The sequence below is a fragment of the Sinocyclocheilus rhinocerous genome, unplaced genomic scaffold, assembly GCF_001515625.1.
Source record: "Sinocyclocheilus rhinocerous isolate Xijiao unplaced genomic scaffold, SAMN03320098_v1.1 scaffold182, whole genome shotgun sequence".
NCBI classification, from domain to species: Eukaryota; Metazoa; Chordata; class Actinopteri; order Cypriniformes; family Cyprinidae; genus Sinocyclocheilus; species Sinocyclocheilus rhinocerous.
Window position 1 is genome coordinate 1,126,640 of NW_015655576.1, and position 17,234 is coordinate 1,143,873.

The window sequence follows — 17,234 nt, forward strand, 5'->3', positions numbered from 1 at the left end:
TGGTCAGCATGTATGTATAGCTGCAGTAAAAAAAGCTGTAAATGCTAATAAAAACACAACACTTGTTACTAGATGTCTGGAACAACTCTTTCAGAGTACTTGCAGTAAATTTTATTTATTTATTTTAATTAAAACTCAATAAGCACAGGTGTTTGATATTTCTTTAACTGAATAAATGCTTGTTCAGTGTCAGTAATAAACAAACAAAAAAACTGTCAGTTTGCTTTCTAAAAATGACCAAGATTCCCAACGGACACAAACACACACAAATAAAGTTTGCTTTCTTATAATTAAAAGGAAAAATAGGATAAAAACGGTATGAAACACTAAAAATAAAAATAACTAATATTCACAGCAAAGGTTTGAATATGCAGAAAAATCAACGGAATCACATTTGTGTCACTGAATCTTCAACAGCATTCTTCTCCAGGTCCAGTGATAAAAGGAAGTTTACTTTGCTGTTCAAACATCATGTTTACAAAGTTCATTTACTATTCATTGCTTTTTCCATAGAGTTTAATTGCCATTATAGTGTCATTCATTCTATAGGAAATGTAAACAGCATTTTATGATAGACAATCCTAAAACTGGTCCTCTCATTACCAAGAGCCTTTCCACAAACGGCCCTCCAGTGGGAAAATATATGTATTGTTCACAATGTGAAGCATAAAGGCAAAAACAGGTAAGAATTATAGTACATACTTCACCAACAAATTAAAACACGTTCTTTAAGCAATCATAAACGGCTATAATATCACTAATGTAAGTTTAAATAGACGGTCTGTTTATTATAAACAGATCCAGTGCAATTACCCACTTTGAAGCATTTTAAAGTAGGGAGAAATACTGTTAAAATCAATAATAATAATATCATTTAAAATGGCTGAGCAGGTTTACAAAATAAAAAAACGTCATAGGATCCAGACCTAAAAAACGTGTTTTATCCTTTGTCTGAAAGCAATTCACAAGAATTATGCCTTATATAGAGATTTTTTTTTTTTTTATAAGTCAAAAAATGTCCACATGATTCCTAACATTTCTAAGTGAGAGTCCACTTTTAGGGACTGTAAATACAAAATCAACTGGGCTCTTTTCACTCGGTTCACTTTTGGCTCTCGTCAAGGGGTCTGAATTTGGTTCTTTTAACCTTAACGAACACTAAACACTCTTGTTGTATAAAACCTGGAAGCATTATTGTTATACAAATCAGTCTGACAAAAAGAGAGAACATATACGGGATAATTCTCTAAAAATATCTGTCAGACTGCACTCTTTCTCAAAGACACGCAACACACTCATATAGTTCCCAAATGGAGGGCCAGGTAAATGAGATTGATGGTAGTGGAGAAAAAGCCTATAAGGTTGCAGAGGTTGGACAGACCATGGTAGCGGTAGAAGGTGGTCCTGTGCTCCTTGTATTTTGGGTCCTGTTCACGGAGTTTGGCGTATCCTTCCTTATTGGAGCTCATACCCACCTGATTCCCCAGACCTAAAAAACGTGTTTTATCCTTTGTCTGAAAGCAATTCACAAGAATTATGCCTTATATAGAGATTTTTTTTTTTTTTTATAAGTCAAAAAATGTCCACATGATTCCTAACATTTCTAAGTGAGAGTCCACTTTTAGGGACTGTAAATACAAAATCAACTGGGCTCTTTTCACTCGGTTCACTTTTGGCTCTCGTCAAGGGGTCTGAATTTGGTTCTTTTAACCTTAACGAACACTAAACACTCTTGTTGTATAAAACCTGGAAGCATTATTGTTATACAAATCAGTCTGACAAAAAGAGAGAACATATACGGGATAATTCTCTAAAAATATCTGTCAGACTGCACTCTTTCTCAAAGACACGCAACACACTCATATAGTTCCCAAATGGAGGGCCAGGTAAATGAGATTGATGGTAGTGGAGAAAAAGCCTATGAGGTTGCAGAGGTTGGACAGACCGTGGTAGCGGTAGAAGGTGGTCCTGTGCTCCTTGTATTTTGGGTCCTGCTCACGGAGTTTGGCGTATCCTTCCTTATTGGAGCTCATACCCACCTGATTTCCCAGACCGTGTTCCTTCTCGATCTCCTGCATGACCAGCATGCTCTCTGTGGCAGATGGACCAAACCACTGCGCGTTCAGGCCGGCCATGATCACAGCCACAAAGAAAAGAGTCATCTGCTCAGAAAAATAAAAACAGAGCGAGAGAGGGTTGTTTAAAGGAATGGAAACAAAATGAGGAAAGAGGAACAAAGATTTGTTGAAAATGTGCTCACCCTCAGGCCATCCAAGATGTAGATGAGTTTGTTTCTTCATCAGAACAGATTTGGAGAAATGTAGCATTGCATCACTTGCTCACCAGTGGATCCTCTGCAGTGAATGGGTGCCGTCAGAATGAGAGTCCAAACAGCTGATAAAAACATCACAATAATCCACAAGTAATCCGTACCACTCCAGTTCATCAATTAACAGTTTGTGAAAAGCTGCATGTTTGTAAGAAACAAATCCATCATTAAGGTGTTTTTAACTTTAAACCGTTGCTTCCAACTAAAATATGAGACCTCTATCTATAATATTGCTTTCTCTTGTAAAAAAAAAAAATTAAAATCACCTCATCTGAATCGGGAGAAAAATATGCACAGATCAAGCACTGTTTACAAGTGAAAACAGTCCAGGACAGTTTTAAACAAATGTGTTGGTGGATTTTGATGTAAAGAGGACAACATGGGATGGGCTTTTTCACTGGAGGAAGCGTTATTATGGGTTACAGACTCATGTTTTAGCCAGAAGCGATAAAGTTTAAATGTCGTAATGATGGATTTGTTTCTTACAAGTATGCAGCTTTTCGCTTCACAAGACATTAACTGATGGACTGGAGTGGTGTGGATTACTTGTGGATTATTGTGATGTTTTTATCAGCTGTTTGGACTCTCATTCTGACGGCACCCATTCACTGCAGAGGATCCATTGGTGAGCAAGTGATGTAATGACAAATTTCTCAAAATCTGTTCCTATGAAGACACAAACTGCATCTATATCTTGAATGGCCTGAGAGCACATTTTCAGCAAATATTCCTTTAATGAATCATGCAGAATGCATAAAGTTTTGATTGGTCACCTGTATGCCCTCATGCCAGTCCAGCAGTTCTCTAGCATTGGTGAGCAAGTGATGCAATGACAAATTTCTCAAAATCTGTTCCTATGAAGACACAAACTGAATCTATATCTTGAATGGCCTGAGAGCACATTTTCAGCAAATATTCCTTTAATGAATCATGCAGAATGCATAAAGTTTTGATTGGTCACCTGTATGCCCTCATGCCAGTCCAGCAGTTCTCTAGGGTGGTACACAGCAAATATGGCCAGACTGACTGCATTTCCACCCAGCAGACAATAGAAATAAAATGGGAATAACTTGCTTTGCACAAGACCGAACGTGTGCATGGATACCTGGGAAATCAGCACAAAACCTGAAAATATAAAGAGGAATTAGAAGTACATATGGCATGTTATATTATGATACAATTATCATAACACTTGCGTATATTAATTTACCTGCTATGAAAGACACCCACACCTGCATTCCCCAGATGAAAGAAATCACCAGAAGGTGAAGCACTTTCACAAAGCCAGTTGGGTCTCCCTCAGTAGCCATAATTAACTTCTGAAAATTGAATAATATTAATAATAATAAAAAATAAATAATCAGCATGTTCCAAATAAAGAGGTCTCAAAAAATCTGCATTAGAATACATAAAGATTAACAATCTCATCTAAATATAAAGCTATATATGCAGAACATTTCACAAATTATATAACATGCATTATGCCGTTATGCCTGCACATACATTTAAAGTGTGTCAGTATAGATAAGAGTTGTGTGTATGTACTGATGTTGATAAAATTGTCGAGAACAACATACAATCGCAAAACAGATCCTGTAGTTTTTGCGCCTAAAAACCTTACCGATGATCCTGATCGGTTATGCTTTTGGATCCGCTAATATAATTTGCACCAGTTTACTTTACTTGACCCGTTAATAAGAAAATGACAACAGCACGTTTACAAGACTTCCGCGATAGTCGTTCACGCAATTTCTCTGTTACTTACGCAAGCAGTGACGCACTGAACCAATTTCCTTCTCGATGTCAGTTCCGTCGGTCTATAGAAAGTACCCGAGTTTTGAGTCGTTTTATACAGGTCTTTTTCTACGATCAGTTTCGAAGTATATCTTCTGCACAAAATGTCAGCTCCTTTTGCTCGATATCACACCTACCCTGTTAGTCCCGCCCCCGTGCTCACACCACCCAATCACGCTCTCTTATTCAAATATATGGACGTATGTCATCCAATCACGATGCAAGGAGCTGCTTGTCTGTCTGACGCCCACCCAAAATTGTAACTAATTAACTCTAGCAGATAACTAACATGAAATCATTAATTCATATAGATGATATTTTAAGTTATAACAGTAATATAACAGTCAGTGTTGCTTTAGTATAATGTATGTACTATTATAGTATTTATTCATATTTTGAATTACCTTTTATTTTTATATTTAAGTTTTCATTTTAATTTGAAAGTTTTAGTAATTTTGTGCTTTTGTCATTGTTAAGTTATTTTTATTTAGTTTAATTATTTTATTTCAATTTTATATAGGTAGAATACAGACTTTTGATTTTCTTAAAACAATTGAATTATAGTTTGTTTATACTCATGTAATGAATTTAATGTGTAATATTGCAGTTCTGATATTTTACTATACTTTAAAATATAATTTATTCCTGTGATCAAAGCCGAATTTTCAGCATCATTTCTCCAGTCTTCGGTGTCACATGATCCTTCAGAAATCATTCTGATATGCTGATTTATTATCAATAATGGAAACAGTTGTGCTGCTTAATATGTTTATGGAACCTGTGATACTTTTTTCAGGATTCTGAAATGAACGCTTTTATTCAGCAAGTATGTGTTAATTAAGTGATAATAAAAACTTATATTGTTAGAATTTTTTTATATTTTAAATAAATGCTGGTCTTTTTAAACTTTTTATTCACCAAAGAATCCTGGAAAAAAAAATGCGCACCGAATGAACACAATGATATTCATTGAAATTATACACCGTTTTCGCTCCCCAAATAAACTCAGTTTTGAACTCTGTTGTAGTTCTGGTGTTTAACATTAGATCCGATCCGCTTTTAAACTGAAGGGCCATTTGACCGAGCGGAAGAAAGAAGTATTCCATTTTAGAAGATGTAGAGGTGATTTTAAATAGATTACAATTTGGGCACACAGGACTAAATGCATCACTATACAAAATAGGTCAACATATTACAGGTAAATGTGCTTTTTGTGGGGTAATAGAAACCGTTGAACATGTAATATTAAAATGTCGGAAATATAATATAGAGATAATTAAAATGATGAACTTAAATGGTAATAATAAAGAAAAAAGAAGATAAATTGGATATTAGGAAAAGGATTAAGAGAAGGTATTGAAAGTATTAAAGTAATAAAATATATAGTAGATATAGTAGAAACAGGATTAAATAAGCGAATTTGATAGTTAAATAAATAAGCAAAGCAAAGGAATAGGGGAACACACAAGCTGTTTTTTTTGGCATGGGAGCTGAACACGCAGCAGCCAGAAATACAGCTTGGGTGAGCCCGAAATAAAATTAACAATTAAAAAAAATATATATATATGTATAGAGGCGGGACTATCATCCATGTATGATTAGAAACAGTTGGTGGCGGTATGTGCCTATGGTGCGGAATACGCCAAAAAATTCCAAAGAAGAAGAAGAAGACCGAGCGAAAGTAAATCTTCTGTTTATTTTTTTGTAGACGGTGAGTGCTGGTTTTCTCAGAGTCGCCTCTCATTAATCGCAGTTTGGTAAGAGATTTGTTTTGGTTTTGTTGTTGTTTAAGCATAATGTCTTTCTTAAATGTTTAAGTATAACGTATTATCGTGAGTGTTTTTACCATATGGTTTTGCTAGGGTTTTCATTGTATTTCCATTTTACTGATTGTGTTTGTTTTTCTGTGTATATGTTGCTTAGAACCTAGAACACCTTTCAAATATCACAAAACGGTTTAATTGTTTGTCAGTTTGAGACAAAAATACACAGTCAATGTGGTTTAATCTCATATCAGAAAGAATGTATATGAATTGCACATTATTTTTAGATGCTAAATGTCATCACATAAAGGTTACCTTGATCTGTGTTTATGTTGTAAACCTCATGGTTGCAAGAGGCTGTTGCTTCTGTTTGTGTATATTTGACACAAGCAGCTCCTTCATTTAATGTTCATGTATTTAAAGATTGCTTTAAAGTATCTTTAATCTGATTTTATTTGTGCTTTATATCCTCCATGAAGGAAAAGATGGGACGCAGAAAGTCGAAGAGAAAACCCCCTCCCAAGAAAAAGATGACGGGAAACCTGGACACCCAGTTTACCTGCCCCTTCTGTAACCACGAGAAATCATGTGACGTTAAGATGTAAGAATAAAACTCCTTAAGTGTTACTTTAAGATCTTTTGCATGCAAAAAAAAAAAAAAAAAATCACTAACGCTCAACATTTTTACTTTATTCCAGGGAGCGAAGTCGAAATACGGGGATAATATCCTGTACTGTGTGTCTAGAGGAATTCCAGACACCAATAACCTGTATCCTTCTCAAAACCTAACTGAAACAGACATGTATTTGATAAATTAAAAGAGTATGAGTAACTGTATTTATTGCATGATGTATATTATTAATAAAGGAATAGTTGCATCACATGCTCACCAAAGGATCCTCTGCAGTGAATGGGTGCCGTCAGAATGAGAGTCCAAACAGCTGATAAAAACATCACAATAATCCACAAGTAATCCACACCACTCCAGTCCATCAGTTATTGTCTTGTGAAGTGAAAAACGGCATGTTTGTATAAGAAACAAATCCATAATTAAGAGGTTTTAAAATTAAACCTTCACTTCTGACCAAAATATCGGTCCATAATCCATAATAACGCTTCATCCAGTGAAAAAGTTCATCCCTTGTTGTCCTCTCACATCAAAATCTACCTGAATATTTGTTTAGAACTTTATCATGTTTTCTCTTGTAAACGGTGCTTGATCTGTGCATATTTCTCTCCTGATTCAGACGAGGTGACTGGAGAATATGGATAGAGGACTCGTATTTTAGCCGGAAGCAATGACTTAAAGATTAATTTGTTTCTTACAAACATGCAGATTTCCAATTCACAAGATTGTTATCTGATGGACTGGAGTGGTGTGGATTATTGTGATGTTTTTATCAGCTGTTTGGACCCTCATTCTGACGGCACCCATTCACTGCAGAGGATCCACTGGTGAGCAAGTCATGTAATGCTACATTTCTCCAAATCTGTTCTGATGAAGAAACAAACTCATCTACATCTTGGATGGCCTGAGGGTGTGTAAATTCTCAGCAAGTTTTCATTTTTGGGTGAATTATTTGTTTAATGTGATGTTGGTTCTTGTCCTTAATCTCTCTCTCAGATCTCTCAGAGCCGGTGGACGTGTACAGTGATTGGATAGACGCTTGTGAAGCAGCCAATCAGTAGTTTTGCAGGGTCAAATGTCACAGATGACCAAATACACTTAAAGACTTTAGTTTGTTTGTTTGAAACTTCAGTATTGATTCACTGTTCAATGTTGAATTGAAGCTGAAAGAATGATCTAATAAAGCCACAGAAGGAGGTTCAGGCAACATTGAAGATGGTTTCAAATCCAGCCTTTTCCCTTTTGTTTAGTGTTACAGAAATGCTGAGAAAATGCAACCGATGTCATTAATTTCCAAATAGCTGTTTTTCTGTTTTCATTGGTTTCTAATCTTTTAGTTCGTCTTGTGTATTTTACAATTTAGGTTTTTATAAGACCATGTAGTATCAATAAATCATTTGCATATTCTCTCTTGTGGAAAACTGGTCTGTTTCTGTTGTGCGATCGGTTAAAATGTAATGTTACAAACATTTCCGTTTCATGAAAATAAAGACAAATCATTTGAAAATAGTGATTTATTAGTTTTTCACTTGCTCAGCCATTGTTGGTAAGCCTCATAAATAAAGACATTAGAAGCATTGATGCAAGAGGGACACGCTACATCAACAAAAGAGAGATTCACTGTTTTATGATCTTGTGTTCGGCTGTTCCCAGCGGCAATGCAAAACAATGACATTCCTTAACACACACAACGATATATAAATGAAATATACAAATCTGTAATATTTTCAATAACTGAATTACATGATGAGGCGAAATCTAGTCATGTCAAAACTATTTAGTTTAAAATAGCTAAATATATTAACTCTGCACATTAAAACTTATTTTATATGTAGACTCCCAACCATCCTAAATCATGAGCAGGTCTTGCTTGTGTTATGATCGGTCGCTTTGATAATTGAGTATCAGGTTTGGCAGGCTAAAATAACGCTCGCATATATGCAAGTTTACGGAAGCATTCCTATATAGTCTTTCGGAGAGACAGTCATTTTTCTAAAAAAAAAAAAAAAAAAAAGTGCCATTGCAATTTAAGTCAGTTTTGGTTCACATGATTTTTCACAGTATGATTAGGTAATGAAAAAAAATGTTAACAGTAGTTCTCTATTTGTCTATGTCGATTTACTTTTATAAAGGATAAACTGAATCAAAAAAAGTTTTGAAATATTTTTGGCCAGACTGCCCCAAATCCTCCCTATAAACAGTCATAATACTAGCTTAATTAATTATAAAATATCTTTAAACAACTGCACTGTATTATATTTATTAAAAGAATGTAGATGAACTGCTTTGTGGACCATCTGTAGCTTGATGAAATACTATTCTGTACTACAAAAGACATCTCTGAAACCTTGAGATTTTAGAACCTCTGGCCATTTTGGATTTCTCATTTTCTTAGTATGATGAATGAAGAAGCTTACTGTGTTTACCCCAGCTCCTGGATCAACATCCTCCAATAGCGTTCCTGTCAGTGAGTCAGCGTTTAAGGGCAGGGCTTTCTAACTTGGTTCCTGCAGCTCTATTTAACACATCTGAACCAGCTAATCAACACCTTCGGAATTGCTTGAGAACTACAAGCAGGTGTGTTGGAGCAGGGTTAACACCTTTTCAAACAATTATGCAAAATCGACATTATTTAAACGTTGTTTTGAAGCTTATAGTTAAACGCCAAAACCCAGACAATCTCCTAGATGCAGTAGTTAGGTTAAGTTCATCCAAGTTTCTTCAGGAAATTGGCAGTAGTGGGGCATCTTTGGTGGATTTCCTCTTCCTCCATCCAATTAAAAAAGCATCATGGAACCTATTAAAATGTGCACACCATAAAAGCTGCTGGTGTGACCAAATCCACTTAAATTACACTATGGGTCAGAAGTTTGGAATAATTAAGATATCATTTTAAAAGTCTTTTGTGCTCATTAAGACTGCATTTATTTGACCAGAAATATAGTAAAAATATAGTCATATTGTGAAATATTATTATTTAAAATAATTGTTTTTTTTTCACTTGAATATATTTAAAAATGTAGTTTATTCCTGTGATCAAAGCTGAATTTTCAGCATCATTACTCCAGTCTTCAGTGTCACATGATCCTTCAGAAATTAGTATAATATGCTGATTTGATGCTCAAGAAACATTTCTTACTATTAATGTTGAAAACAATGTTTTTGCTGTTTTAAAGAAATTAAACCTTTTTTTCCGAAAGGATCCATTAAATTTATCAAAAGTGACAGTAAAGACATTTATAATGTACAAAAGATGTCTATTTCAAATAAATGTATCACAGTTTCCACAAAAATATTAAGCAGCAAAAACATGGTAATAATAAGAACCATTATTAACAACTGAGCACCAATAACTGATAATAACGGAGCAGCAAATCAGCATATCAGAATGATTTCTGAAGGATCATGTGACACTGAAGACTGGAGTAATTATGCTAAAAAAAATCAACTTTGCATCACAGAAATAAATTACATTTTACACTATATTCAAATAGAAAACGGTTGTTTTGAATTGAAATAATATTTCATTGTTTTACTGTATTTTTAATCAAATAAATGCAGCCTTGGTGAGCATAAGAGACTGCTTTTAATACACATTAAGAAATCTAAATGATTCTAAACTTTTGACCAGTAGTGTATATGTAACTATGAGGCATCATAAATAATATATCCATATTTATCATCTGCATTATTTTTTCATATGAGAAAATCTGACCATGCAGGTTTGATGGGAGAATTGCACACTCAAAATAACAATAAAATAAAACTGAAAAATTCATCATATTAAAACTACAAAGTGAGAAGCAGGAAAAGCCTGTATGTAAAAAAAGAAAAGTAGAAAAGCTTGTTTTCTACGAAGGTTCTCAGCTTTGATCGGTGGCTGTGATGTCAGGAAACAGTTCAAGCTGCTCCTACTGGTCAACATGAATTTGGAATATCAAAAAGAGTGCAGGTGAGCTTTTAAAAAGCAGTGTGCTGGCAGCTGTCTGTTCATCCTAGTCGGAATCCTGATATCCATCCATCTCTGAGTCCTGGCCGTTGTTGATGTAATCAATAGGGCTGGAGCAGTACTTGCTGTCGTACACCTGACGCGGCAGACCGTACACCGTCATGCCGGTCTGGGACGCCACTTTATTGGTGCCCATCTGCAGCGAGACGATAGAGGTGTCGCACATCTCCATGTCCAGCTTCTTATCGAAGATCTGGCGCTTGGTGCCGGGGGCCGTCATGCCGGACTGCAGAAGAGGAAACAGAAAAGAAATAAGCAACAATTTGTGCAATTCACGAACAGTACTAGGAATTGTAAAACAATAAGAGCGTGATTATAAAACCGTTTTGAGCACCTGACTAGCTCCTTTGTTGGTGCCCATCTGCAGGCTGATTGTTGATTGGTCCAGAGGATTCTCCATCCCCGTCTTAGGGTCATAGAGGTGACGCCGTGTGCCATAAGACGTCATGCCCTTTTGACTGGCAAACTTATTGGTGCCCATCTGAAAATGCAAAAGAGTGAAAAGAAAAAGAACTGGGGAAATGATATAGATAAAGAATGTCCTGACAATTATATAACATACACTACTGTTACTCTATGGGTCAGAGGTTTGGAATAATTGAACATTTTTTGTTAATTAAAAATGTAATGTTTTTGAAAGAAGCCACACCAGGGTTGCATTTATCTGATGCAGTAAAACAGTCATATTGTGACATTTTATTACAATTTAAAATAACTGTTTTCTATTTGAATATATTTTAAAATGTAATTTAGTGCTGTGATCAAAGCTGAATTTTCAGCATTCTAATATGCCGATTGGCTGCTTAAGAAACATTCATCTTTATTGTCAATATTGAAAAAGGTTTTTGCTGCTTAATATTTCCGTGGCACTTTTTTTCAGGATTTTTGATGAATAGAAAGTTCAAAAGAAATCTTTTGTAACATTTTAAATGGCTTTACTTTCAATCAATTTAATGTATCCTTGCTGAATAAAAAGTAATAATTCCTTTAAAATAAAACATTGGAACAGTAGTGTATAATTTTAAAAACATAAATATAAAACATAACAATATTTAATACATACATCAAAATAAAATGTAAATAAATATAAAGATATGTATATATAAAATAATATTAATATGATAATATATAATGCTTACCATTGAATTTAATTTGATTTGATAAAATCACAGTAACAGGCATTGTTAGAATTAGTTTTCCAATGCATAAGGCTTTAATTTAACCCTTATTTCATTTATTTTTATATTCAAAGAAAAAGGCATTACTGATGAACAACTACTGACCTGCAGACCAATAATGTTGCGTCCCTCCTTTAGTTTCTCAGGAGCAAATTTGCGCTGTTGTTTCTCTGCGTATTTCACTCCAATGTCGTATTTAGAATGGAAGCCTTTAGACTTCGCCTGCATTTCAAAATAATGACAAATTAATACAAGTACGTAAATAATAAAGCAACCAGACATTTTACACTTAAGAAGTGGAAGTATAGGATGTTTTTTTATATGAAATAGTAACAAACGTGTGCAAGTAACTTCGTATATGTTGAACACACAAAGAGAAGAGAGATTCCTTTTTTGGTGTTTGCTTGACTGTTGGTTTGTGGAAAAACGACTGATCATGCAGCTCAAATACCACATGTTTTGATGTTAATCTCTCTGCTAACAGTTAAACACTCCCATATGAATCTCCTTACTGTGAACTTTCGAAATGTAGATAAAAAGTATGAATATTACAGAAGTTCTTAATCTTCAGTCCGGAGTTAGTCCTTATCATTTCTGTATTGAAACTCATAATGTGTGACTCACCATCCCAGCCAGTGTAATAAGCGTGCACTGGACCTGAGTGTGGTTGACGTTCTCAAACAGGTCGTTGGCCTCAAATATATCATGTGGCCTCAGTCCATACTCTTGAATGGCTCGGACGAAATTACCAATATTTTCCAGCTGCAACGAACAAGGCCAAACCAAGAATAAACGGACATAAACTGAAAAATCTGAAAGTATGCACAACTGATTCCAAAGGAACAATGTTCAGCACCAGAAACCCTTTATATTTGGAACAGAGGATCAGCGGTTATTAGATTTTATGAATGACACAAGCATTCTATTTCGCAAAGAACTCGTAACTGTGTAAATTCCATGTAACTTTTGAATATAGAAACCAAAAAATACCTGAAATATGTTATTGATTTCTGTCTCATCCCACATTAAAGTCCCCATGAAATCAAAATTAAAGTTTTTTGGGTGTTAGTATCAATAGTGTTTTTAAGCATTTCAGGGGACCTTTAAGGCCTCCAAAGTGTTTTACTACTTGGTTTTCACTCAAACATCTAAACTATGGGCTGAACTTTCTTCATGCCAAACTGTCAGGCTCTTCATATGACTGTAAATTTCTTCTAAAATGACTGTTTAACCTAAGTATAAATACTGAAGACAGGAAGCATTTCCTATGATTCCTAGTCAGGGTTGCCAGGTTTTCACAAGAAAACCCGCCCAATCTCGCTTCAACCCGCAGACACGAAAAACAACCCGCGGCAACAGTGTTAAAGTAGCCCAGTTCCGCGGGGAAACGGCGGACTTGGCAACACTGTTCCTAGTGCAGATCACATTTCATCGTGTCAGCGCCTCCTGCTGGACCTGAACTGGAACAAGCAGATATGCTTGCAAATGTGATATTCTTCCTCACCTGATGCCAGTTTTGAGGAGAGTTGTTGATCTTTTTAACAGAACCGGGCTGAAGAGTGTTGATAAGCCTGCTCATAAAAAATAAACATGTAAAAACGAGTGACTGATTAACATCCTTTGAATAATCTGTTATTTGAACTTCATAGCTGTTAATGAGCTACAGATTGAATGAATCAGGGCATCACTCACCCGCAGAGTATTACTCCGTCTTTCAGCCCCTCCATGAAGTTCTCGGGAAGTTTACGGCCTGTGACCTCGCTGATCCACAATCTTAGCTCCTCCTCCTTATTTGGGTCATATTTGTGGGCCAGCTGGAGGTCAAAGGTCAAAACATTACTACACACATCTAACTTGCAGAATTTATATACTCTACAGTACTCTTTTTTTAAAGAATTATTACACATACAGCTTTTATTTCATTTGCTGCACTGTATGGCTAGTTAAATTTAAAAAATAACAGTCAAATAAAAATCTGAAAATATAAAATAAACACTTAAATATACACTTTTACTCACACATACACTTTACCGTGTGGGGTCAGTAAGATTTTTTTTATGTTTTTGAAATAAGTCTCTTATGCCCAACAAGGCTGCATTTATTTGGAAAAAAAAAAAATTGTTTTTCTCTCATTCTGGATATCTGGAACAGACCTCAGTCTAACTCTATAGAGTCCAGGCCAAGACCGGATTTTTTTAAAGCAGGAATTCTGTCACAGACTGCCTGGATAACATTCCTTTACACCCTTGGTTATACTAGAAATACCTGCATGTTGTACATTGACAGTTATTTTTAGCAGTTACACTGTATATGATTCCTAACTCCTAAAAATAAAGGTTCTTTATCTGCATCTAATTCCGTGAAGAACCTTTAACATCCCTGGAATCTTTCCATTACACAAAAGGTTCTTTATAGTGGAAGAAGGTTCTTTAGATTATTCAAATGTTCTTCACACTAGGAAAAACAGAAATGGTTCTTTTAAGAACTGACCGAAGGCTTTTTGGGAGCCCAAAATGGTTCTTCTATTTCATCACTATACCCGTTTGGAACCTTTATTTTTTTAAGAGTGTATAGATTTCACCCCACCTCACTATAAAGAACGTTTTGTGGAATGGAAAGGTTCCATAGATGTTAAAGGTTCTTCATAGAACTTTAGATGCCAAAACAGAACCTTCATTTTTAAGAATGTAAGAAAATTTAGCTAACATTCCCATTAAGTTATGAAACCATTATTTCCAAATGTTTAAAACATCAAATGTTTTTTTTTTCTTCTCTTGGTTATGACCATTAAAGACAACATTAACAGGAACGTTCTATTTTATTTTGCAGACATCATGTGAATGATACTTTTGAATGTTTTCTAAATCTTAGATGAACGTCCAACTAAAACGTCATGTTCTACAAACAATGTATAAATGTTTTTTTTTGTGCTAACATTTTAAGTACATTATTAAAGACCAGATAACTTTGAATTAATGTTCTATTAATGCTACTGGAAGAATGTTTGTTCATGACTTTAAAAGAATCTTGCCAGAAAGTTCTGCAAACGTTCCCTGTTGGCTGGAACAACGATGATCTTCCAGTATTAGGATGTCCAACAATGCTCCTCCTTATTCTAAACTGTTTACAACATGCTCCTCTTACCAGATATTGTGAGTGAACACAACTCTTCCTTATATGGGGACCGAAAACCACATACCTAGTGCTCAGGAAGACACTCCTGACATAACACCAATGACATGCAGAATCCACAGTGTGACACCTGAAATTGTGCAGCATGACTTCTGGTATACCAGAGAACACAGATATGTGTGGTGCTCAGGAAGCGGGATGGGGATGTCAATGACAGCTAAAGGCAAAAAGCCATATTTTTAGGTATTTTTAAAAGTGGACCACTAATGGGAATAAATGTGGCAGAAGTTTGTCAGAGGAATCAATTAAATTATGTCATGAGGAACATCAGTACATTACTTTAGTACAGAATGATATGATCAAGGACAAAAACTATGACTGAGGGATGACATCACAGGCAAAGCTGTCAAATATTTCAATTGGACTGAAATGGTTTTCGCCATTTTATAGAAGCAACTTCATCAAATCAATGTGCAAATTTGACTAAAATCAACTAAACAACAATTTGCACCTGCGTTCATTACATTTCATAAGTAGGAATGAGTGCTAGATGTCAACAATGACAATATTTCCGTGTTTTGATAAAGTTCTGCTAAGTTAGTCAAGTTTAGCTAGAAGCTGAGGCGAGTTTATCCATTCATCATTTCAGCTTTGTTATGGATGTCACCACATTTTGCACTTTAATATGGCACATTATTGACAAAATGTATATTTTTTACCACTTGACCGTGTTCTGTTTTAAAATATTACAAAGTAATTTCTGATCGCAGTGCGAATTATAGCCTACTTTCGGCGTCTCTAGCACAGCTAGCTAAACGTTCACATTTTTTCTAGGCGTTTAAAACAAAACAATAATTTCATATTTGTGCAATATAAACCTTTAATAAGGTGAAAATAAGCCTACTCGCTCTGTCGACTTACAGTCTGATAATAATTCAAAAAGAAAGCGTTCGAGCGGTGAAGTGTTGCTATGGAAACGTTCTTTATGAACGCGCTTTATTAATTTTTTGGTTACTGAAATTCAGTTTGAAAGATTACACTTTTAAACCCGCTTTTCCTTCTTAACCTTTTGTTTTTATCTTACTTTGGTGCAGACTTTAATTGGCTGGTTTGGATCCTCATAATTCACAACCTGTTGTTGACATATTTGAACATATATGGCAGCACTTAAAAAAGTATTAAAAAATCCTTGTATAGGCTATATTACAGAATAAATGATACTCTGAAATGTTTAACTTGAGTAGCGCACGTGCTGCCTGCGCATCTTTGACAGCTGTCAATCAAAGCAGACGCCTACCTTACCTTACTCTTGACCTCCGCAGACAGTCCGAAAGCGGGTCCGCTCTTGAACTGCGTTGTCATTGCGCTTTTCAACGGATTCAGACGAGAGGATGGCGATATAATGTTAGATCTGGAATCTCCAGTGCAACTGTCCGATCATGTGGGAAGGTTTGGGCCACACATCTTCTTTTCCACAATCTTTTTTAAACTCTTCCCATCTGTGCGTGCGCGGAGCGAGCGCTGATTGGCCAGGGCCGACGTCCAATTGCGACGTCACGCCGCTCTGTTAAAATGATGTCAACGGCATGGCATTAAACGCGTCCAATGTCACTTTTTCCACTTTGAAGTGAATTAGGGATGCCTCTGATTTGTCTTCAGGGAATCTCAGCTGGTTTTGGTTTAGATTTTACAGTGGACATCAAGTGGGTGTCATATATATATGTATAGGCCTATGTCATATATATATATATATATATATATATATGAATGAAGAGTTCAGATAAGCCTCTAAGTGCCATCTGAAAATTTCTTCTAAAATTAGCATTTTTATCAGGCTCCAATGTTTAGGTTCAGTAATTTCACTTTAATGGCAATGTATGGGTCCTTTTCTATGCCATTAAAATGAAATAACTGAACATAAATATAGGAGCCGGATAAAAATGATGAAAATTTCAGATTGCACTTAGAGGCTTTTGCATCTAAATTCTTCAGATAGATAGATAGATAGACAGATAGACAGATAGATAGATAGACAGACAGACAGACAGACAGACAGATAGATAGATAGATAGTTGTTTTAGTGCTCTGTTTTATTGAATCTCTCGCCTAATTGCTCACGACAACATGGCAACATTATAAACATAAAATAAATATAAATAAATATATCCTATTAGAAATAAATGTTACTTTTTATTAATATACATTTTAATATACACCATGGCCCACTTTTGTGATTTTTAGTCTCTCTCTCTCTTTTTAAATCAAGTTTGTTTTAGAGCCAACAAATGTAGACTTTTATTTATTTATTTATTTTTACATATGACAGGACATAGTAGGACAAGATATAGAAAGACAAAACCATATAAACTCTGATCTGACTATGTAACGAAGAGTAAAGCAT

At 35.2% G+C, this 17,234-nt stretch overlaps 3 protein-coding genes across 12 annotated transcripts; 1 reads left to right on the forward strand and 2 right to left on the reverse strand.

The window, feature by feature from the left end:
• Window positions 1-56: 56 nt before the first annotated feature.
• LOC107718580 (transmembrane protein 205) lies at window positions 57-9,449 on the reverse strand. 8 transcript variants are annotated; one of them, XM_016525728.1, is made up of 5 exons: window positions 4,095-4,254; window positions 3,540-3,648; window positions 3,291-3,454; window positions 2,054-2,162; window positions 57-1,489 (listed from the first exon to the last, which is right to left on the reverse strand). In XM_016525728.1, the coding sequence occupies exons 2-5, from the start codon at window positions 3,637-3,639 to the stop codon at window positions 1,296-1,298; spliced, it is 567 nt and encodes a 188-aa protein (XP_016381214.1). In that variant the 5' UTR covers window positions 3,640-3,648; window positions 4,095-4,254; the 3' UTR covers window positions 57-1,295. The 8 variants fall into 8 exon arrangements, with proteins under 8 accessions (XP_016381214.1, XP_016381215.1, XP_016381212.1 ...); XM_016525729.1 differs by having other exon boundaries at window positions 57-1,475; window positions 2,040-2,162; XM_016525726.1 differs by lacking the exon at window positions 4,095-4,254 and adding an exon at window positions 8,941-9,449 and having other exon boundaries at window positions 58-926; window positions 1,490-2,162.
• LOC107718581 (transcription elongation factor 1 homolog) lies at window positions 5,773-8,020 on the forward strand. Of its 2 annotated transcripts, none has more exons than XM_016525730.1 (4): window positions 5,773-5,880; window positions 6,366-6,487; window positions 6,585-6,655; window positions 7,511-8,020. In XM_016525730.1, the coding sequence occupies exons 2-4, from the start codon at window positions 6,372-6,374 to the stop codon at window positions 7,573-7,575; spliced, it is 252 nt and encodes an 83-aa protein (XP_016381216.1). In that variant the 5' UTR covers window positions 5,773-5,880; window positions 6,366-6,371; the 3' UTR covers window positions 7,576-8,020. The 2 variants fall into 2 exon arrangements, with proteins under 2 accessions (XP_016381216.1, XP_016381217.1); XM_016525731.1 differs by having other exon boundaries at window positions 5,811-5,834.
• Window positions 9,450-10,092: 643 nt separating the features above from the next.
• LOC107718633 (calponin-1-like) lies at window positions 10,093-16,301 on the reverse strand. 2 transcript variants are annotated; one of them, XM_016525803.1, is made up of 7 exons: window positions 16,136-16,301; window positions 13,394-13,515; window positions 13,206-13,272; window positions 12,359-12,463; window positions 11,807-11,923; window positions 10,858-11,004; window positions 10,093-10,749 (listed from the first exon to the last, which is right to left on the reverse strand). In XM_016525803.1, exons 1-7 carry the CDS (start codon window positions 16,193-16,195, stop codon window positions 10,510-10,512), a joined length of 858 nt encoding a protein of 285 aa, XP_016381289.1. In that variant the 5' UTR covers window positions 16,196-16,301; the 3' UTR covers window positions 10,093-10,509. The 2 variants fall into 2 exon arrangements, with proteins under 2 accessions (XP_016381289.1, XP_016381288.1); XM_016525802.1 differs by having other exon boundaries at window positions 12,326-12,463.
• Window positions 16,302-17,234: the final 933 nt, after the last annotated feature.